Source organism: Triturus cristatus, chromosome 2_1, assembly GCF_964204655.1.
Source record: "Triturus cristatus chromosome 2_1, aTriCri1.1, whole genome shotgun sequence".
NCBI lineage: Eukaryota > Metazoa > Chordata > Amphibia > Caudata > Salamandridae > Triturus > Triturus cristatus.
In genome coordinates, this window is record NC_140581.1 from 88,635,524 (window position 1) to 88,659,353 (window position 23,830).

The following is a 23,830-nucleotide window of genomic DNA, read 5'->3' on the forward strand; positions in this document are numbered from 1 at the left end:
TTTAGAAACGCTAGCATCCATAGACTTCTTCCCGCGTGAGAGTGCACACTCTGCACCCGATCTCCCTAGGCCTCCTGCTCCTAACCTTAGAGTTCAGTAGTGTAGTCCTAGCGATCCTGAAGCCTCTGGATCTGGTTACTTACCTGCTAGCATTTCGCATTCCACTTTTAGTGTATATGGTTTTTCGTGCCCCTCGGGCATTTGTGTAAATTGTGCAACTTGAAGTATTTTCATAAGAGTTTTGTATTGTGCTTAGCTCCCTGACTCATAAAGAGCCAGGGTAGTCTTGTTATAAATAAATATCCTTTATTTTCATAACAACTTGTGTGGTGTCCTTTCACTTGGTGTTCAAGGGGTAAATGTGATGGTAAAACAGCTGGCTTAACACGCCCTCTAGAGTTTAGCTTAAAGACTGCTCTTGTCCATGCTACTAGGATAGCTGGTCTATAAGGTTGACTTACAACCAATCATCAATAAGGGTCGTTTGGTATGATACACAGTGATCACTAGAATAGTGAGCACTATATATCAGGCCAACTTCTCACATAGCCTATGCAAGCTCCTCATTGATCCTCAAGTAAGAACTGGCAGGGAAACAATTTTCAGAAGCAAAGCTCCCGTAATGCTGACCACCATCCTATCCCAGGCTATCATCCTGCTTCCTTCCTCATATTCTAAAGGTCTGATCTTCTTTAACGACACTGTCATGGTGAAACGGGTGGTGAAAGATCTTTCTCGGTCAGTGGAGATGGTTGGGTGCAAGTATTGGCATAGCATCTCAACCTGAGAGTTTATAGAACCATTTAACACTGCCCTTCAGGCATACATGTCTAGTCGGTCGTATGCAAGACTATATACCATGGGACAACAACATTAGCTCTCAGGATACCCAAAAGAGATTGTTGCCCACACAACTCAATCCCCTCATTGATTGCCTATGGGACGAAAATTATTTTTCAATGCCTTGCCATCAAATGGGTGACATTACTCTCCTTGCTTATCATATGTGTGTTCTGCTGAAATTCTGCTCACCCCACTTCTTCACTATGCAATTTCCTTCCTGCTATTCAGACTTGAATCCTAAAGTTCCATCTGGAGCACATCATCCATTGTCATGCGACTATTTTCCACTGCTTGGTTTCTGTTCCTTACTTTCACCTTGCTGCTTCGATGCAGCTGTACCAGAACTGCTGAATGACCACAGGACAATGAAGATGACGCTGATGCCTGTTTTGGTGACATAGCCTGCCAGCAAATCAAATCAGCATATGACATCAGATCAAAATCAGCTCGGCTACCATACCCATGACAACATAAATGTCACTGAGTCAATTGCAATAGTGTTTAGGTTTAAAAATAGTAGTTTGGCTTATCCCACATACTAAGAGTATCCTACAAAGTGAATGCCATAAAGAATAATGTTGTCATTGTCCCAGCTTTAATGGCCAATATTCAATATTAACAATAAATAATAGCATGTGAAATTGTATAACCAGATAGTGAAGTTGAAAAGGAATATTACATCTAGCAATCTGGGAGCAGAAACTGCCAGCCCTCTAGATGCCTCTACAGCCAAATGGTGGGCTGTCTGTGAAGGCTCTGTGTTGCTAAGCAGCCCAGTACATATGGAAAGTGTCAGTCGCAAGACTGAATAAAGGATTAACGGCTACAATATTCCTACAGGGCTGAAAATAAATTGGAGCCCAGAGCAAGATGAACAATCTTATTACACTGAGCATAAAACATACAGGCTTCTAAAGCAGAAATGCGATCAAAACAACCATTTTTAAAGATATGTTTTATGCTAAGCTCCAACAATCAAGTTTACACTGGCCAAGCAGCACACCAGGAGGTCATCGGTGTGACAAGAGGATGTTGTGATAATTTAATGGCCAGATGCGCTCAGCATAGTCTGCCCTGAAATAAGCAACATGCGTTAACTTAAACGGATTGGAACAATATACCTGAGAACCCTGCAGTTTTGTACACTTCGCACCAAGTGGTGCCTAGCTGGTCCTGGTGTGACTCAGCCTCCTAAACGTATGTCACCAGGGTATAATAAGCACAAAGCAGTATTTTTGCATCAGTTCTCAATGGCCAGGATCAAGGATCAGAGAGAACCACGACATATCTTGGAATCTTAAAAGTCAAGGGACTAGCTCATGGGGAATGAGATAAGGCAAGGAAAACAATTCAGGAAAATCATGTATCCGCTAAAAGATAAGTGTTATTTAACCTACAAGCATTGTTTTGTAGTGTGCAGTGTTGTAGAGTCACATGCTCTGCAAACTCTCCTGCCATCTAGTGTCATGATCATGATCAGAGTGTCGCAAGTTGTTTTTCTTCAAAGAAGTCTTTCAAGTCACAAGATGTGCTGTAGACACTGCGCCTGGGGATCGGCTAATGGTGCAACCTTCTATCACACTACTTTACCAGACACCCCCCACTCACAAACGCTTAATGCCACAGATGCCAGAGGCATCCCCGCACCCTTTGGGGTTGTCCATTAAAGTCTCAAAATTCAATAGTGTGGGCCCAAAAACCACGTGTGCAATGTAATTAACTCAGAACCCTCACTGTGTACGTCCAAACCCAATGGTAGAAAAAGCAATCTAAGATGGATTTGGTGCCTATGCACATAGTCCATCAAGGGTAGAGTCCTAGCACATTTCATGACTTAAAAAGAAAAACAAATTGCTAACGTCCAAGCCCAACGCTAGAAGGCAGGAGTATGCACAGCATCTGTATCGACAATCGAACATTCTATGAATATATCGTTATGGAACCTAAGTAATGTTTTATTCTGATTGAAACTGCTTCAAGCATATTATTTACCTTCTGAATTAGTCCAAAATTAATACCTCTCTGGGAGGTTAGATTGAATACAGTCAGTAAACCATGGAAATCTTGCAACAAAACAGGGGTCAAAGTACCCATCACTGCGTGCCAGAGACATTAGGCACTAGTGCTTTGCAAAAGTATTCAGTAATAACAACATAGCTGACCAGCAGATGTCAGCAAACAGGTCACCTCTGGAAAGAGGCGTGGAAGCAATCATGGCCCTGGCGAGCAAGAATAGCCTCCAGAAGGTCTTTCTTTGCCAGGGCATAGACGATCTGGACAGAAATGACAACCCAATGTGACAATGCATTGTCCATTCTAACTCCAGCAAAGCCAACAAAAGGCTGGTATTGAATTCTGTTTTGCCATGTGCAGTGGATGCAATACAGCACTGCAAGCCTGAGGACCAGCTCAGCAAGATGTTCCTCCTCCTTGGTTGAACATAGAGGAGACAAGAAAGATAAAAAATATTTCTGTGCCTTAATGCACGGAAAAATATTTTTGGTACGAAGGCTGGGCAGGAACGAAGGACCAACTTCTACGGGTAGAAAACTAAAGAGCTGGCAAGCTAATAGGACCTGAAGGTCTCCAACCTTGAAAGCAGAGGTAATCACCACCAACAAAACTATTTTCAGACTTGGGAGTGAAATCAGGCAACTGTACAATCTGTTCAAATGGCGATGCCATTAAGAAAGTCAAAATAATTTTGAAATCCTACTGAGGAGCGATAAACAGAGTACAGCCAACATTTCAGAAAATGCGTCATTAGTCGTGAACTAAGTGTGGAAGGTTGATAAGACAAAACACATTGAAGTAGACAGGTAGCCTTTAACTGTGGCTGCTGCTAGGACCTGCTGAGCGAGGCACAACGTAATTTGAAAGATGCTGTAAAGGTGAATTTAAATAAATTATTGCTTTCTGGCTCACACCACTGGATGAACTTAATCCAGTGGCCTAAGTAGATGGATTTAGTGACAGGCTTCTCGGCCGCAAAAATAACACCTGCCACCTCATCAGAAAGGCAAAAGGACTCCAACTGGCACTCCTCGATCTTCATGCATATTTCTACAGCATACGGGGATTGAGGTGTAAGACCTCACCATCCTACTGAAAGAACAAGCCCAGGAGATAATTAACCCTGGGCAGAGTTGCACTACGCGAAGCTACGCGAAGTGCAAAAAAAAAAAACCTCCGCCGCACTACGTGTAGCTCCGCGAGTGGCGGAGTATGGTAGAAAACCGCTGTTTGCGGTAATTGCACAGTGCCGGATGCTTGTCTGCACTGTGCAATCATTGCGAACAGCACAAGCTTACATTTTCTGCCGCACAAGTAGCTTTTTACTCGAATGGCATCTTTCTCAACGGGAATGGGCAGTTTCTCAACGCGAGCGGTGGCGAGCATACGCTACCATTCGCAATGAGAAACCTGACCCCCCTCCGCATTGAGAAATCTCACCGGGAGGTTTATTTTCCACGCTCGGGCTCACCAACTTGATGTTGGCGATCGCGAACGAGGAAAAATATTATTGGGAGGTGGATTTTCTTCGCTCGCGCTCGCCAACTTGACGTTGGTGAACGCGAGCGAGGAAAAAAACTCCGCTACGCTGTGCGAAGCAGAGTTTTTGGGATGTCCACGAGCTCCGCAAAATGCGGAGTGCGGGAAACTCTGCAAACTCTGCGAGCGGAGTTCACTGCCCAGGCTTAGAGATAACTGGACAGCTGAATGCTGAGTGCACCAGGTGTCCCAGATCCTCAATCCCAGCCTTGGGTGATAGGAATCAGGTATGATTATACACCTTCTGCTTTACTTCTGACAGAATTAGGATCAGTGAAAATAGATACAACAGGCACCAAGACCAGTAAACTGGAAGACATTTCCCAAGGAACCTTTCAAAGGGCCTAGCGGTATGCCTGGCTCCCATGGTCACAAATGTATTCAACCTCTCGCTGCCTACTGCTACAGTGCCAGGGACTGGAAGTGTGCATTAGTGTTTCCGCTGCTGAAAAAATCTACTGCTAATCCAACAGTTCTTTCCAATTATACACTAATTTCGCTATTACCTCTACTTGAGAAAATCTTAGAAAGGTTTATTAATAAACAACTTTCTGCCTTTCTTGAAGCTAACCGCTTCTTGGATATCTCGCAATCAGGCTTCAGAGAGCTTCACAGCACTGAGACCGGGTTATTGGCTGTGTCTGATAATATCTAGCTCTCCCTTGATGTTGGAACTCCTGTCATGCTGGTATTATTGGATTTATCAGCAGCATTTGACATGGTCTACCACTCAATTCTTACCCGCAGTTTTCACAAGGCAGGGCTATATGGGAGGGCGCTACACTGTCTCGTGGACTTCTTTGTCCACCAAACACAACAAGTCTGCTTGGATTCTTTCAAGTCTTGACTGAGGTAAATGGACAAGGGAGTTCCCCAGGAATTGTGCTTGAGCCCTACTTTGTTTAACATCTATATTAGCCAGAATTGTTAGAGCCTGCAGTGTGGAGATCGTGTCATAAGCAGATGACACACAACTACTGTCCTTTTTCGGTCCCGATCCTGATAAGGTGAAAAGCAGATTCATAAACTGTAAGATGGAAGTCGATGTCTGGATGGGTAACAACTGTCTCCAATTAAACCGCAACAAGACAGAGATCATGCTTTTTGGTAAAGCTACTGAGATATGGTCAGCCGATTGGTGGCCCGTATAACTTTGTTCGTGTCCTACCCTAAGCAGGTAGTAAAAAATCTTGGCATGAGCCTGGATCAATCGCTCTCCATGAAAGACCTCTACCTACAGGCTCTTATAATGTCGGTTGACCTGGAAAAAGCATTTGATTCAGTGAGGTGGGACTTTCTGTATGCCACAATGGAATGGATGGGTTTGCAGAGTGGATGAATCAGGTGGGTGAGATTGTTATATTCACATCCAACGGCACGAGTCAGAACAGATGGAGTGATATCACACTCGTATGACATTCACGGAGGTACCAGACAGAGATGCCCGCTGTACCCGCTCCTATTTGCTCTGCCCATTGAGCCACAAGCAGAACTCTTGACGACGGGGGAGCCAACACGGCATGCACTTTGGAGGGAGACACCATATCACATTCCTTTATGCTGCTGTATTTGGGAGATGGAAAACAGGGATTGGAGCTTGCATTGACCCTTCTTGAGGAGTATCCCATCTTGGCGGGTCTTAAACTTAAAGCAAAAACCCATGTCTTCCCTCTAATTAACAATTATCAGTGCCCTGACAGCCTGCCTAGGGACCTGCTACTTCAAATACTTAGGTATACAAGTATTCCACACTGTGGATGACCAGAGGGATGGCAAACTGAACCCAGTCATGAGACCCCTTACGACTTGTGATCATGCTTCCTAGACTTTTATATTATTTAGTTAATCTGCCTGCGGTGATCTAACTCACATGGTTTATGGGCCTAGATGGTTTGCTCCGGGATCTGATTTCGGATGGGACAGGGTCTCGGCGGTGCTGCGGAGGATGCCAGAGGAGGGAGGGTTAGTCACCCCAGATTTTGAGCTGTACTACCTGGCAGCCCAGCTCCAATGGCTGGCCCAATGGTTGGACAGAAGGAAACTTGAGTTGTTGGGCCCAATAGGTCTGATTGACAATCAAGGACTGTTGTTAGCCAGGCTCATGCACCGTCAGTACCTATTACAGAGCCAGGAGTGCTACTACAGACAGCTCTACGATGCTGGAGGAGGGGCCACCGATGCACAGTCAGGACTCCTCTCAACACCCGAAGCCTGCCTCTGATTGAGCTCCTGCACAGAGACTTGTTCGCCCCATTTTCGAGGGCTCAACTGTCGGAGTGGACGTCAACAGGGTTCCTCACAGTGGAAGACTGCTCCCAGCAGGGAGTGCTGATCCCTTCAGATAACTTTTTGTCCCAGTATGGCCTACCTCGCGAACAATTTTTGACTTATCACTTGGTGGTGCGAACATTTGGGGTCTTATGGCAGAATGTCCGACAAGAACCGCAATTTTATTGTGTTCTTCATGCGTTGGTAACGTTAGGGGCAGGTAGGCACCGAGTGAAATGGCTTTATAGAGCGTGCACTGTTAGAGATGGTTAAGACATCCTTGGACCGAACATGTGAGAGGTGGGGACTAATATTACGAAGCGACTCACTGGAAAAGGAATGGGACCGGGTCCTGGGGAGCCCGAAACAGGTGTCTAGGAATACCAAACCTAAGCTTATCCAGTTTAAATATATCCACATGGTTTATCTGACACCACACAGACTGAACATCTTATGTTTGGGGGGGGGGAGGGGTGGGTTCGCTGCTGCCCTAGATGAGTAATGCAGGATGTGGGGTTCACTCACATGACATGGGAGTGTGCACAACTGCGGGGGTTTGGCGGGTCGGTGATGGATTACATTATCAAGACACTGGACCACACACTTCCTTCCTCAGCAGAGGTCTGCCTCCTAGGACTGTTCCCCAGGCCAAAGGCGAGCCAAGTGGGCTACAGATTTGCAGGCCTGGTCCTGGTCCTAGTGTGGGGACAAATAGCACTGACATGGATGACGGCGATGGGTCCTTCGGTGACGGCCTGGGAAAGGAATGTAGACATATGGGCCAGAGCAGAAGAAAGGGCAATACAGAGTGAGGACACCCGAAGGGTCCACCACCGCCCATTAGTGGGTATGTGGACAGAGGTACAGAGAGCATGGAAGGCCAGGCACAATGAATATTCGGGAGAGAGTGCGGAAGAGGTCAAGAGTGAGAGGAGTGTGCGTTCTGGCCCTGAGGAGGTACGAAGGGTGTGATAGATAAGTGGGCTGACCGAGTGGCGTGCCCCCCCCCATCCCCTTAGTGGTTCATAGCGATCCTTCATACCGAGACCGTACCTGTCTAAACTCCATATTACATTTGGTTCTGATGCTACTAAATGTATCCCTGGTAATTTACTGTGCTACTGCTTGACTTATGCAATTACTACTCTTGTACTTTAATATTAATATGTATCTAAAAACATCAATAAAGACATATTTTAAAAATTAAGTTCCACCTGAGACATGTTTTGCTACTCGGCAGGGCTTTTTAAAAAAAAAAGCCCTGCCTTGACTTCCAGACACTGCCAGAAGACTTGTCCAGACTCTTATTACCAGTCGCTGGACTGTGGAAATGCCCTGCTGATCGCAGTAAATGATACCCTGTTAAAACTGCACGTGGTTCAGAATACTGCGACTAATCTGTAACTTTCCTTCATGCTCGCCTTCTTCTCCGATCCTTAGAAAGCTTCATTAGTTGCCTATTAGGAAGCGTGTCATCTTTAAACTTTGTTTGACACACAAAGCTCTTTTTAAGTCGCAGCCAGCTTATCTGTCATCCTGGCTAGATCTTTACCTTCCTTCTAGATGTATGAGATCATCAGACAAGCCGCTTTTGGTGATTCCTTGCATCCGCACCTCAAGATATGGGGGCAGATCTTCCTCTTACACTGCCACCTATCACTGGAACAAATTTCATTTTAGTGTTCTTTCTTGCCCAGTCTTGCCTTCAAGAAGGGGTTTAAAACTTGGCTGTTTTCGACTTTCTTTTTCTCCTCTTGTGCAGTGCAGCACTGAAATTCTTCTTTGGGAGTGAGTCACGAGCAATATTAAATAACTAAATAAATAAATAAGGTAAATATAGGGAACAGATTTGAGGACAGTTCCAGCCTTTAGAGGATCATCTCCATCACTTTGGGGTATAGTTCCCACTTGTACCCTCCAATGAGAGGCAATACATTGTCAACCTCACATTGAGGGAGCCTGCTAGCTAACCTACTATTGCCACTACCAAGAATCCTTCCCTGTTGCTGTGCCCACTTCCACAGGCGAATTGCTTCCTAACAGAGAGTTCAAAAACCCACATGGTTTATTTAATGGACTCTGGTATTGTCTGAGAGAATTTGGATGTTGCGCTTTGAGATGAAAGAGAAAGGCCACCAGGAGCAGGCGGATGGCACAAATCAGTTTGAGTAAATTTATGTAGGGCACTGCTCTAACATGAATCAAAAGGATGAGGCATCAGTGACCATGTGGAAGGTCGAATGGACTATACCTCAGAAGCTTTGTGAGGGGGATTCAAAGGTGCAGAGCCTGATGCACCGACTGGACACACTGCACCTCATTCACAAATTGGCATAAAGCTCAAAAGGGCTGCAGGACAGGAATCTGAGCTTTAGTCAAACCCCTTGAAGAAGGAAGGCTTTCATTAGGGTTGTGTTTAACACTGCCCCAATAAAAGTTAGCCTTTGTGTAAGTGTGTGATGAGACATGTGGATAGTCATTGTCCGCTTGAGATGTTATTGGACAAGCATCTCCTCCGTCTACATCAGCCAGTATTCCATGAAAGGAAGTACATGGAGTCCCACTCACCAAAGTGAAGTTGCCAAAACCAACAGCACCTTCATAAAGGTGTGGAATACTATTGTTAGTCCTAACAGGAGTACCGCAATCTGATAGTGTTCAGATGCCATTGTGAACCTCAAATAGCACCAATTGGTGGGAAGTATGAGAAGATGGAATTAGGCATCCTGTTCAGGGACCAATCATTTAAGATCAAGGCCAACAGGACCCAGCTGAGGGGCGGCATCTTGATCTTGACCTGCCAAAGTGAAAGATTTACAAGGCAGAGATCCAGAACAGGCCTCAGGCCTCTGTCTGTCATGGGGGCCAAGTAGTAAAGGTAGTAAAATCCTCAGGGATATGGTCTGGTGGAGAGGATAGGAAAGGAAAGGAGTAGCTCCAACAATTAGTTGGATTACCCAGAGATCTCTCATGCTCACCTACTATTTACTCAAAATATGGGAGACCCTACCACTCCCACCTAAGGATGGTGTTCTAAGAGGGGTTTTGAGGGAGCAGAGGCCGCAGATGACAAAGGCTGCTGCTGATGCCTCCTATAAACATTCCAGTCTCAAAATGCTTTGGTGTTTGGACAAGTTGCAACAACTGTCGTCATCAGGACTGAAAACCCCTAAAATAACCTTGAAAGTTCCAATAGTATCGATGAAACTGCTGTTCTAGGGAGGCCAAAAGTAATGCGTGAACTGCGGTTCTTAAAACACTCCAAGGAGCATTCAGCCTTCTCTCCATGCAGTCACTCTCTGTATAAAGGCATGTGCAGGTGTCAAATCTGGACTACCCCTAAAAATCCACTAGAACGCATCTAAGCCTGTCGACATTGCAAGACAGCATTACCCACAAACTGAGTGACAGCAGAGTCAAAGCCAGACTTCACGATCTGTTTTGATACACCCCGACCGTTACTCACCAGGTCAGATAATTGACTCTTTATATGTTCTGGAAGGCTGAAAAAATAGGTTTCGCCACCTCTCATATTCCATAGAAGGATCAGCCTAAAAGGCAGGTAACATTAGTTTTGCAGAGAGCTACTTTACAGGAGGCAAAAACTTTGTGACCCAAGGCATCAAAATCTTTTGATTCCTTATTCGGGGGAGATGCATGGAAATGTCCCCTTCTGATGAAGTATGTAGGCCACTGTCATTTTTACGTCCAACTAAATGCAAGTATCACTATTGTAAGGAGGCAGGAGATGATCACTTTCTGAATCATCCTTGTGTGGACATAGTCTTATCCTCCAATGAATCATAATCAGAACCAAAAATCTTCCAACAGGGAATGTTTGCGTCTTGAGAGGTGTTAACAGTATGGTTCCTCAGAAAATTTGCATTGAACTTCTTCTTCACCACATGGATGATACTCGCCCCTGTTGATTCCCTGGCAGGCGTCTGAGTCTGCTCCATGGGCAGCATTGTAATCGACCTTGAAAATGCCATAGCAGATGGCCTAAACAAATTGGAGGGTGGCACCCTAGCCATTTTTGACTTCTTAGGTGCCTTGGCCACAGTTCATAGAGGTGGCTTCAAAGCCACCCGAGTCACCAAGCCCATAGAAATGGACACCCCTTTTAGGAGTTGTCCAAAATAGATCTCACATGGCTAACCAGAATCCCTTGACCCACACGGAGACATCTGAGGGACAAAGTATGTAAGGATGCTTGCTGGAGGCAATGAGAGTCTTCGCTAATGAAATACTATTTACAGAAGTGTTTGGAATTGATTGTTAATATTAAATCCAGGCTACTAAAGGCGGATAATCTGAATGGGGCATGAGTGTGGTGGTAAGATGTTTAGATGACGGCCTTCTTGTGCTTAGGAAACTATGATACTCCCAGCGCTGACCCTCCCACTCTGGACCAAAACTATCTGGTAGCAAAGTCTCCAACACCCTCAAAAGCAAATGCTCTGACCGACAATTCATCTAAAAACAGTAAGTACCCACAAATGATTTCCCATCTATCTTTCTCTTTTGCATCACTAACAAGTGCAGATGCAACGCCAGGTCTGCAGCATTACAACTGAAGCAACCATCCACCTTCACATACAACATTCAACTCATTCCATCATGATCATGTACCCTGTCAACCATGCATACGAGTCAGCGTGGCCATAAATATCACAGATACTAGACAGTGCTTTCTTGTCCACACCAGTGGTAGCACTATGCTCTATAAATTATAGAAGATTAGGAAGACTTCTGCGTAAATAGAAGCCTTCTGATATTAGGGAGGTGAGTACCAATCTGGCTGCCCTTGCCTTGACTACTAGACAAATGAAAAGCGTTTGATGAAATTGGTGGTCAATATATTCAGACACCACCTTGTGAGGTGGGACTTGGTGCCATATTTAGTGTAGATTTTAGTTCGCTATGATGAGCCCTTCGCAAGCGTGAAGACCAATTGTATGCTAGCCACCTGATCAGGCAAGCCCAAAGTAAAACCACTTTGCTCCAGATTGTACCACCCTTTCTCCTTGTCCTGCTACCTCAACTCAAGTGACAATCTCAACTGTCTTTAAATAAACCATTTTTATTAGGTTATCGCATTTCATTAAATTATATAAGCAAGTTGCTTATAATCAACATGTACAAATGAGTGACAACATTGTATGGCATGCAGTCTATGTTCGCCAATGCCCTAGTCCTTACAGCACATTTACAAATGTTCACCTAGTGCTGCTCAATATAGCACAGGTGTAAAAACAAAAGGAAGCAGCAGCTCTAAGTCTAGGGTCTTAATTAGTCCTTTTTCTTTGATGCACACTATATTCTGCATATATCTGATGTATTGCTACCTAGGTAAACAGCACACTTCGCTACTGTTGTCCTTTCCATCCTGTTCCTGTTCTCACTTCAATGTGCTAGTGCCAAACTCTTGTACTCCATCACATGCATCACCAATCAACCTTCCCAGTGGGGTCCGCCATCTTCCTCTAAATTCTTTAACTGAACTGTTGGACATAGCTCTCTCTGCAGGGTCAACCCCTACTATTTTTTGCTGAATTTGTTTTTCTCTCTAAGTTAAGCTTGACTACTTTTGTTAAACCCCCACTCAACCAACAACCCAATTTCTCACATGAACTGTAGCCTGTGCGTCCCATGCTTGTACTATAGTTGCCTCTACGGATTGCCTTTCCAACGGCAACATCGCACTTTCCAGTTCTGTCCATTTTCAGTTCTGCTTTTCCCAAGAGAGGAGCCCCATCTGACTTCCAGGTCATGGCTATGCCCATTTATGCCTATATTAGGGCCTGGTCTATGAATATGTTTTAAACGTTTTCTTTTAGGTCGTAGCATCTTCTAACCAGCCAATTCTCAACCTTCAAAAGACCAATCTTCCCCATAGCTTTTGTGAGCGTACTAGTCACTGCATTACAAAATCAGTCATTACTGGGCAGCTTCACATAATGTGCATTTCAGAGAGGCCACAGTCTGACGGGAAAATGTCTTCCCAACCTACTAGGTGTCATGTATGTCTTGTGCAGGACATTTCTCAACATTTTAGTCAAGTAATTAAGAATTAACACCCAATTTGTCTCTTGTAAGCCAATGCCTCTGTCTCTAGCCCATTTTGATTTAAAGTATTTCATTTTGTGTTTGGTCATGTTCTGTAATAACCAATAAATTCGTGTCTCTTACCCACTTTCAAGGTGAGTAGCAATTATGTCTTAATGTGTCAGTAGTTTCCCTCTGTCCATACTCTACATCCGTTGCAATATCCCTACCAGCCTTAAGTCAAGTATTGTCTGTGCCATCATACTGTTCAAAGATAGGAAATCGTTTGACCATTCAGGCTTCATATGGATCACCTACTACATCCCAAGACAGCATCCATCTATTTCATTATCTGGCTAAAGCAGTTGTGTCTCTCTATGCCAACATCCACTGTCAACGACATCCTTCCCCCATGTACACCATGACACTCCTACCGAAAATATAACAAATAAAAGGGGGGACTGGGAGTGCTTGTAGGTCCCGCCCCCTCTGTGCCCATTCGTCACACCCATCCCTCGCCTCCCGCTTCCCAGCTGCTCCTCCCTCCCCACCTTCCCATATATGGCGGCCGCTGGAGCGCCGAAGGCGCGCCTAAGGCAAGCCTGTCTGCACCCGTCTGCCCCTGGCCGGCGCCCAGCGCCAGAACCCCTGCTTGTAGGTCCAGCATACATGCTCCTAGGGATATGTCATACAAAGAAGGTATGCAGTTCCTGAAGACGCAAAAAGAGGAAGAAAGGGAAGAAGAGGACTGGTCGGACTCCTACCGAAAACCTATTTCCTGCCTCCTCCTAGTCCATATCCTTATTCCGCCGTACACCCCTTTTAGTAACCTCTTTCTGCCATGGCCTTGCCCTTAGTCTCCATTGAAATGCCCTTTTGTTGTACAGCGCTCATTAATTAGCAAGAAGGTCCATAAGCTATAACTCACATACACATAACCGTATAGATTATAGTGCTTCCCTCTAGCAGCTGAAGGTACAATCTGAGTTGTGCCTTGCTTGGGAGCGACCCTTGACCTCCCCCCACCCCCCGCTGCAGCTCCGCCTGCAACCCCGCTGTCGCTGCTGCCGGAGTGTTCGTGGCCCTCCACAACCCGCAGGCTTCCACCTGCGCCTCATCCCTGGTTCCTTCGTTCTTGCTTGCTGCCTGTTGCTTTTTGCCTGTATCTGTCTGTGCCCCCTGCCCCCCGCTCGCCGCTTTGCTCTGTGCCCCTTTTATTTTCTGTACCCCTCGCCGTCCTCTTTACACTTGTGCTGACTTTGCACCTCTGTGACCCTTGATTTTTGTGACTGTAACTGTTCTGTGCCCCCTGCCCCCCGCTCGCCGCTTTGCTCTGTGCCACTTTTATTTTCTGTACCCCTCGCCGTCCTCTTTACACTTGTGCTGACTTTGCACCTCTGTGACCCTTGATTTTTGTGACTGTAACTGTTCTGTGCTTCCTGCCCCCGCTCGCCGCTTTGCTCTGTGCCCCTTTTATTTCTGTACCCCTCGACGTCCTTCGTACCCTCGCGCTGCCTTTTGTGCCTCTGTGACCCTGATTTGAAGCCTTTTTTCCTCTTCTGTGCCCCGCGCCGGCCTCCGGTCCCCTGTCCCCGCCGCTGCCTCCCCTGCGGCCCCGCCCCCTCTGTGCCCATTCGTCACACCCATCCCTCGCCTCCCGCCTCCCAGCTGCTCCTTCCTCCCCACCTTCCCATATATGGCGGCCGCTGGAGCGCCGAAGGCGCGCCTAAGGCAAGCCTGTCTGCACCCGTCTGCCCCTGGCCCGCGCCCAGCGCCAGAACCCCAGCTTAGATGCATCCTGATCAACACCCGCTCCGCACACAAACACGCCGTCGAACTCTGGGACCTACTCGACACCACATCACCGGACGTCGCCTTCCTGACCGAGACCTGGATGAACAAAGCCTCCTCGCCAGACATCGCCATAACCATCCCAGACGGGTACAAGATCACCCGCAGAGACAGCTCAAACAGGGCCGGAGGAGGAATCGCCATCATCCACAAAAACACCATCAAGATCTCAACAAATACCAACGACACCCTCAGCACCACCGAACACATGCACTTCCAGATCCACACGGACCCAAAGACCACCCTAAAAGGCACCCTCGTCTACAGACCACCAGGACCCCGGCCTCAATTCTGTAACTCCATCGCCGACCTCATCAGCACACACGCGCTGACCTCCACCGACTACAATCCTCCTCGGAGACCTGAACTATCACCTGAAGAACAACAACGACAGCAACTCTTCCACCCTTATCGACAATCTCGCCAACCTCGGAATGAAACAGCTCGTCACGACGCCAACCCACATCGCCGGCCACACGCTTGATGCCATCTTCTCCTCAAGCCCCCACGTCACCTTCAGCCACGCCTCCGAACTCAACTGGACAGAGCACCACTGCATCCACTTCTCCTTCCGAAAACCACCCACACACCACCGCGCCCTACAGACCCCCCGCCGCTGCTGGGGCAAAATCACTGAAGAACTACAGACAAGCCTCGCACTCAACCCTCCGACAAACCCCACCAACCCCGATGAAGGTGCACTCGCCCTCGAACGCTGGATGACCGACTGTGCCAACACCGTCGCTCCACTGAAAAACCCCACCAACAGAGACACCAGCAGAAGAGTCAGCTGGTTCACCCCGGAACTCCTCGACTCAAAACGCACCTGCCGGAAACTGGAAAACATGTGGCACAGCGACAAGACGCCAGACAGCCGCATTGCCCACAAAGACGCCATCCGCAACCACCACCACCTCATCAGGACCGCCAAAAGAACCTCCTTCACAGACCACCTTGACAAAAACGCACACAACAGCAAGGAGCTCTTCACCATTGTGAAGGAACTATCCAACCCCAGCTCCAACGCCAACGACATCCCACCATCGCAAGCCCTGTGCGACTCCCTCGCCACCTTCTTTCACCGGAAAATCACCGACATCCATGACAGCTTCAGACCCCAGACAACCATTGCCGACCACACCGCACCGAACCCACCGCACCCCACCGCCCACGACACCCTGACAACCTGGGCCGACGTGAGCATCGAGGACACAATCAAGACCATGGGAACAATCCACTCCGGCTCCCCATCCGACCCTCTCCCGCACCACATCTTCAACAAAGCCAGCAAGTTCATCTCACCCCACCTGCACAAAATCATCAACCTCTCCTTCGAGACCGCCACCTTCCCTGAGAACTGGAAGCACGCAGAGATCAACGCCCTACTGAAGAAACCCAAGGCGGACCCGAGCGACCTCAAGAACTTCCGGCCCATCTCCTTACTTCCGTTCCCAGCAAAGGTCATCGAGAAGATAGTAAACACCCAGCTCACCCGGCAGCTCGAAGACAACAACATCCTAGACCCGTCCCAATCAGGATTTTACAGCAACCACAGCACCGAGACCGCCCTCATCGCCGCCACAGACGACATCAGGACCCTGCTAGACAACGGCGAGACGGCGGCCCTCATCCTCCTGGACCTCTCCGCCGCCTTCGACACCGTCTGCCACCGCACACTACGCACTCGCCTCCACGATGCAGGGATCCGAGACAAGGCCCTGGACTGGACCACCTCCTTCCTCTCCGGCAGAACTCAGAGAGTCCGCCTCCCCCCGTTCCGAGGCCTCCGAGATCATCTGCGGCGTCCCTCAAGGATCCTCCCTCAGCTCGACGCTGTTCAACATCTACATGGCACCACTAGCACGCATCGCCCGACAGCACGACTTCAACATAATCTCCTACGCCGATGACACCCAGCTGATCCTCTCCCTCACCAAGGACCCCCTCACCGCCAAATCCAACCTCCATTAGGGAATGAAGGCCGTCGCCGACTGGATGGAGGACAGCCGCCTCAAACTGAACACAGACAAGACGGAAATCCTCATCCTCGGGATCCAACCCCTCCACATGGGACGACTCTTGGTTGCCCACATCTTTGGGGTCCCCCCCGGCCCCCACCGACCACGCACGCAACCTCGGAGTCATCCTCGACTCGAAACTCTCCATGACCAAACAAGTTAACGCAGGCTCCGCAAGATCTATAGATGGATCCTGACAAACACGAGGAAAACAGTCACCCAGGCCCTAGTCAGCAGCAGACTCGACTACGGAAATGCCCTCTATGCCAGAGCCTCGTCCAAGCTCATCAACAGACTACAGAGAATCCAGAATGCCTCTGCACGCCTAATCCTTGACGTCCCGTGCCGCGACCACATCACCCCCCACCTCAGGAACCTGCACTGGCTCCCCATCGACAAAAGAATCTCCTTCAAACTCCTGATCCACGCACACAAGGCACGCCACAAAACCGGCCCAGCCTATCTCAACCGTCGACACTCCTTCTACGTACCCAACAGGAAACTCCGCTCCGCTGACCTCGCCCTGGCCACGGTCCCACACATCCGGAGAACTACTTCCGGAGGCAGATCCTTCTCCCATCGCGCCGCCAAGACCTGGAACACCCTCCCCCGCTACCTGCGACAAACCGAAGACCTGCTGACCTTCAGGAGACAACTCAAGACCTGGCTCTTCGACCAAAACAGCTCCGCCCCCCCCCCCCCCAGCGCCTTGAAACCCTCCCGGGTATGTAGTGCGCTTTACAAATTATGTGATTGATTGATTGCTTTATATAATGAACAAGCAGTATATTTATTTTCCTGCCTAAGTATGGACTTGACTGACCATGTACTGAGAAACAGTGCACGGATTAGCACCATTGAGTTTCAGTATACACTACATATTTACAATAAAATGTGCTCAAGGTACTTTATTATTATTATCCCTTATTTATTGTTTAGGCTATTTATGTATGTTCACTCTTGGCACTCTCGAATAAACCATTGATGGTATAGCAGCTGTTGTCTGCATGCTAATTGGACAGTAAAGGGCCTACTGGTTCAGCTAGGAAAATAATCAGGATTTTAACTTCTTATTAAAGTTGGGAGGGATGTCTACATGAATATCCAAAGAGAGGGAGTTCAAACATTGCACTCCTAATATCCAAAAGCTTCTGCCACCACACTTTGTTTTTAATTTTGGAACTGCAAGAAGAGGAGGATGGAAGAACACAATATCAGGGTACAGGAGTAGTGAACGATGCTTTGACCCAAACACGCAGGACCATAGCCATGAATGCTTCAGGGATTGATTAATTGGTCTTGACTTGCATCCGCCTCTGAACCGGGAGAAAGTGCAACTGCTGAAGATCACGACTGATGTGATTGAATGTCCTCCGCTTTAGAGCACGTTTTGCTGCAGACAAGATATAGGCTTTACTTCTTTACCCAGGTAAATGGCGGACAGTAGGGATGCAATGAAGGCACTTCTGGTCAGGATCTTCAGAGGAAAATTTAAGAAAGGCAAACATTGGAAGGATTCTTCGTAGAAAAAATAAGCAGGATTTAGAGATGCCACCTGTTGATCAAAAGACGGGTTTGATTCCAACATTGTGCCTGGATTATGCACTGCAAAGATTAAGATCACACTGCTGAGGTCATCGCTTGTGAGCACAATTGTGGTTTTTGATGGAATAAATTGTAAAACATTATCAGCCTTCCAGATTTGTGCCTCTTTTAGTTCATTTGTGATATTGCTAGCCTTATGTTGATCCTATTAAATATTAAATGTGATCTGTGCGTCATTTGCATACATTAACAGTTTGATGTCCTATCTACCCATCAGATATGCTAAAGAAAACATGTAAAGATTAAATAGGAGAGGGGACAGCGGAAACCCCCGGGGATCTACCAATTTACCTGAATACATTTTTGATTGTAAAATTAAATTTAAAAGATCCATTTTGCAATACTTCAGTCCTCACATTAATACTGAACTGACATCTGAATGGACTCTCCCTGAAACGAGTAACTTTTGAGGTCTTGGGACAGTAGGTCCCCTTCATGATGCTGGAGAGCATGTGCCTCAAGCTCTAAGTCCCCATAGGAAGCTGTAGCGTCTTTGACCTCCTACCTCAGCATACACAATCATGTATGTGTCGCTGAGGCCTTTCCATGGTATGAAGTAGGATAGCAGCAGGGTTCTGTGGAGGGGAGGGCACACCAGATAAACGTTCCTTCTAAAGAGAGCAATTACTGTTATTTCACTGGGCTGTACAGAACAGACAATGGTGGAAGCAAAGTGATAATAGATACAGGACAGATCTTTTTTCTCTGTTGTCTGCTTGGGAGATCAGTCTACCGGCATCTCCGGTGTTTTGCAAATTGTCGAGCCAGCACAGTATAACCAGGATCTTCACCCATCCACGCAGTGTTGACGTTACCTATGCACGTCATACTTGCATGTAGATGTTGCTTGTGCATTTGCTGCTTGTGTGTGGAAGATACACGTGCCGAGCAAACCTTGTTGTTATCTAAGATGTAGGCTTGGAGGGAAAGCCCAGGCAGCAAATGTATATTGAAGGGCTCCTCCCCGGAACATTCCAGGGATCCTTTCAGTAGGTCAGAAGAGGAGAACTATAGGTGTTAAGGAAGCAGACAGAGTGTCCCTTTGCTAGGTCCATTGTGTTTGGAAAAGACTATCCTCTAAAGGTCGACAGGAAGGTAAATGGGACCGCGTGTCCCTTTGAAGCTAGGTCCATTGTGTTTGGAAGAGACTATCCTCCAAAGGTCGACAGGAAGGTAAATGGGGCCATGTGTCCCTTTGAAGCTAGGTCCATTGTGTTTGGAAGAGACTATCCTCCAAAGGTCGACAGGAAGGTAAATGGGGCCATGTGTCCCTTTGAAGCTAGGTCCATTGTGTTTGGAAGAGACTATCCTCCAAAGGTCAACAGGAAGGTAAATGGGACCGTGTGTCCCTTTGAAGCTAGGTCCATTGTGTTTGGAAGAGACTATCCTCCAACGTTCGACAGGAAGGTAAATGGGACCGTGTGTCTCTTTGAAGCTAGGTCCATTGTGTTTGGAAGAGACTATCCTCCAACGGTCGACAGGAAGGTAAATGGGACCGTGTGTCCCTTTGAACCTAGGTCCATTGTGTTTGCAAGAGACTATCCTCCAACGGTCGATAGGAAGGTAAATGGGACAGTGTGTCCCATTGAAGCTAGGTCCATTGTGTTTGGAAGAGACTCTCCTCCAACGGTTGAAAAGAAGGTAAATGGGACAGTCTCACTCTCCTGGATGCTCTGGTTTTCCTTGATACTGAGAGAAGACTCCCAGCTCTGACGAGTTGTTGCATAGACCCATGGCTCGACCAATCTGAGTGAAAATCACCAAAGTGATCAACAGCCCAGAACCGGCCACTGAATGGAACTGCAGGAATACCAACAATTGTTTATCTTAAATAAATATCAAGATGTCCTAGCCAGAGTGCCAAGATTTCCAGACCAGAAGCCTGGGGTCCCACATTATTGCTGATCTTTTTTTCATTTTGTTGCACGCCAGGGATGGGATGATGACCATCACCAACCCTTGCTAGGTTCGGGCCCAATAACCTGAGAAGAGACTAAAAACCTGGCTTTACTTTAAAAGTGAGAGCTGACTGGCTACGCAGTGGGGGTATTGAAGGTGCCCATGCATGAAGAAGACGCTGCTCAGAAGAATGAGGGCTGTGGGGATCTCTGCCGACTTGAGCAACTACTACAGCAACACAGGACAAAACCAGCACTGAGGTACTGCAAGGAAGGTCCTGAGGCCCGGAGAGGTCTCCTACCAGAGGAGGCATTGACACCTGTGACTAAGGGTGTCCTCAAATCCGATCAGATTGAATTCCATTCTGCACCCCAGGGGAAAAAACTGATAAAGCACTATAAAGACCACAAGCATCAGAGGCAGTCAGACTAACCAGAAAAACTCCAAATGACAAATGAAGCCCAAGATCGTCAGGAAGAGTGTCAGGAAGAACGTCAATTTTGAGGCCCAGGGTCGATACCCGTTTGTTTGAGGGGAGCTGTTTGAGAATGGGCCTGTGGAAACCCTCAGAAGAAACATCTGTGACTGTGATCTCTGCCATCCCCAGAGCACCTCAAACAGATTTGTTCTGGTAATGGCATGATATACCAGATACTATGAGAAGTGGCACTCATCGGATGAAGTTATTCAGTCACCTGGGCCAGAGTAAGGGCCACATCACCGTCACGCGGCAGGCCGGGCACCCCACAAGGTCGGGAGTAGGCCTAGTTCCAGCAACAAACACAGGACATACCTGCTCAGATCCACTTCACAAACTCGCCGTAAAGAACATAAAAGTAATGTGGCACTACACAGGTGTGAAGAGTGCATCTGATTTGCGAGTAGGGGAAGAGCAAGTCCACAAGATGTACCTCCAGAAGTCTACACTGAGATTTCCTCCAAAGGTCATAGGCCGATGTACGTTGCCTTACGAGACTATCCCCAGATCATGGAAGGTACTGTTTCTCCGAAGTACCCCTAACAAATCCCAGATGCAGTATGTTTCTAGTATGTGTGTAATATTAAACTACAGTTTTTCTCTTAAATCAAGCACTGGCTGGCATGAGTTATCAATTTTTTCTTGAAACATACTGAATGTCGAGTCCCTAAACCCACACCACCGCCCTGAGGAAATTTTGGAGTGGTCAACTTCGCTATCCTGAGTTTCCAAGTTAGGTGCACATGGTGATCTGTCTGCTTCCAACAAAAGAGTTAAGCTCCAGGAAAACAGCTGTAAACACCTCTAATTCATTCAAACTGATTCCAGTAACCAATGAGACCCTGAAAAAGTTCACACGCCAGGTGTTTAATAAGAAAAGAGTGGTCAACACAGCAGACAGATCTGATAATATTGCTGAACTGAAATAACACCTCATCCACAGTCATTCTCAGACCATTTACCATAGATGCCTCAACAATCTCCTTACTCATCTGGGGTGCCAATCCTGTTTTGTTCTCATACAATAGTCCTGCCAATTCTGAGTGTGCTTGTAGCTTATATGTAATCACATTTTCCGATAAATTAGCAGTGTATGGCATCAAGGAAATTGGTCTGAAATTTGCTGAGTTAATTCCAAGCATGCCGATTAAAGAAGGGGATGTAGTATGACATTTTCTAAATACTGATGGCAGGAGGCCTTTTTCTAAGGAGGCATTTATCACATCTGTCAGTACTAAGGCAATAGTGTGTTTGACTGAGCATACTAATAAATGTAGTGGAAGTAAACATTATGTTGTGTAGGGGGAATTCATATGTGTGCCCATGAATGATGTGTAGATTGATTTCAAAGACAGTTAACAGCATATAGGCGATAGAGCTAATGTTGGGCACAAATGGAAGTTAACTTGTTTGGAGTTAGTAGGTCAGGTTTTAGCTTCAGAAAACAAGCAGTTGGTGGTGACTTGCACAAGAGGGGCAGCCATCTGGAGACTACAACATGTGCATTCAGCTCCACGTAAAAAATGTAACAAGATATGTTGATACACATTCGCAAACAGTGCAAGCTCTTCCCAAAATGCCAATGTCTCTTCACAAAACAATGGGAAACTACAAAGCATGCATTGTATCACAGAACAAATCATCATGAACTACTCACCCTCCTTTAAACCATGGTGGTTTGGCTGGATCGCCATCATCTTGAGTCTGAAATAAGACAGAATTCAGAGTTTGTCATACCGCTTGGAAAAGTCACGCATCAATGACTCATCTTGTTGAGGGAGACCACGACCAATCACACACTGATATCTTATAGCTCATGCAAGTGATAACATATAACTGGCACATGGTACAAACTCGCCTCCAGTAGGAATCACGAAGGCTGACGATATGAAAAGGCAGTTGATGAGACACAGACGTAGGTCAGGCTCTGATTAAACACATCTCACAAGGCCTCTGAAGAACCTGTTCCATGCTCTAGGTTTTGCACTTAAAGTTCATAAACTCGATAAAACACCATAACAATCAGAAATTAGAGTACAGGAATAACATCTGAGCTGCTCATCGACAGGTGATGCAACAGAGGTCACAACAATTCTCGATTTTATCACCTGATGACCAAATATATAAAAGGATATAGCACCAACAAAAAAGAGTTTTATAACTGTCCTTAAGGGGGCCTCAATTTACAGCCATTAATTGCAACCAAATCAGCAAAGGCAGCTTATTTTGAGGAAAGATCCACACATGGCTTTGCTACAAGATCCAGCTTCTCCCCTGCACCACAGTAAAAGTCAGGAGTAGACTGGATGATCTAATCTATTCAGTAGGACTGTGTGGTGGACCATAATGAGGCTCTCAGATCGGATGATTGACACTAAATCAAAGCAAGTGATGGAAGAATAGCCCGCTGTTGTGACCCCACTCCTCAGGGCGGTACAAGCTGGTAGATCTCCACAGCTCCAAGAGTACCCTCTGCGACGAAAGGGAGAGAGGGTAGGTGTCTCTCACTTCTCACCACAACAAATTATGCTCATATAGATAAGGAGTGTTAGGAGTGGAACAACCATGTCCAAGTAACTCGTCTACAAGGGGATATTGATCCTCATAATAGCCTCTAGAAACAGCAGTTCTTGGGTATGTTACAATAAAAAATGATTTATTATGCATTATTTGTCTATTCGTACATAAATCGTATGTATCAGAATGGTGGTAATCATTACAGTAGTCATAAAATAAAACAACGGAATATTAGAAATACCTCAAACATTTTGCATCACTATTGAACAGTTATGGAAGGAAACTTCTCCACCAATAATGCTAAAGTGGCGCAGAGAGCTAGACAAATGCACGGCCGCAGAGATGGCGCTATTCCAAGCGAGGGGGTGCCCCCCAAAAACATAGGAAAATATGATCTTGATGGGCTAGCTACCGGGGCATCGATCTCCCTCCTCTTCCCATGAAATCCCCATAGGAGTAGTTCCATGGGAAGTTTGGTGGGCTATACGGTATAGTGTGTTGTCTTATCTCTTGGGGCATATGTATAGATTGAAATTTGCTTGCCAAAGCGGGTGGAGTGGGAAAGTCTGCGTAACGTTTTCAGTTCTGTTACAGTTGTTACATATACGAGCTGTACCCATTACTATTTTCATGTCCAGTATCTTTTTACTAATGTGTCCCTCTGTGGACTATGTCGGGCTCTCGCCCAAGTGGTACTATAAAAACCTAATAAAATATGTTGAAAAAAACATTTTACATCACACATTCCTAC

General features: G+C 46.6%; 1 protein-coding gene across 5 annotated transcripts in view; it reads right to left on the reverse strand.

Annotated features, from left to right (window-relative positions):
* The window catches only part of UNC13B (unc-13 homolog B), a 2,660,654-nt gene that overhangs the window by 1,280,924 nt on the left and 1,355,900 nt on the right, over positions 1-23,830 (reverse strand). For all 5 annotated transcript variants that reach the window (XM_085628130.1, XM_085628129.1, XM_085628128.1 and 2 more), the window contains one exon: positions 22,220-22,266. In XM_085628130.1, the coding sequence (XP_085484256.1) occupies positions 22,220-22,266 (47 nt within the window). The remainder of the gene's footprint in view (positions 1-22,219; positions 22,267-23,830) is intronic.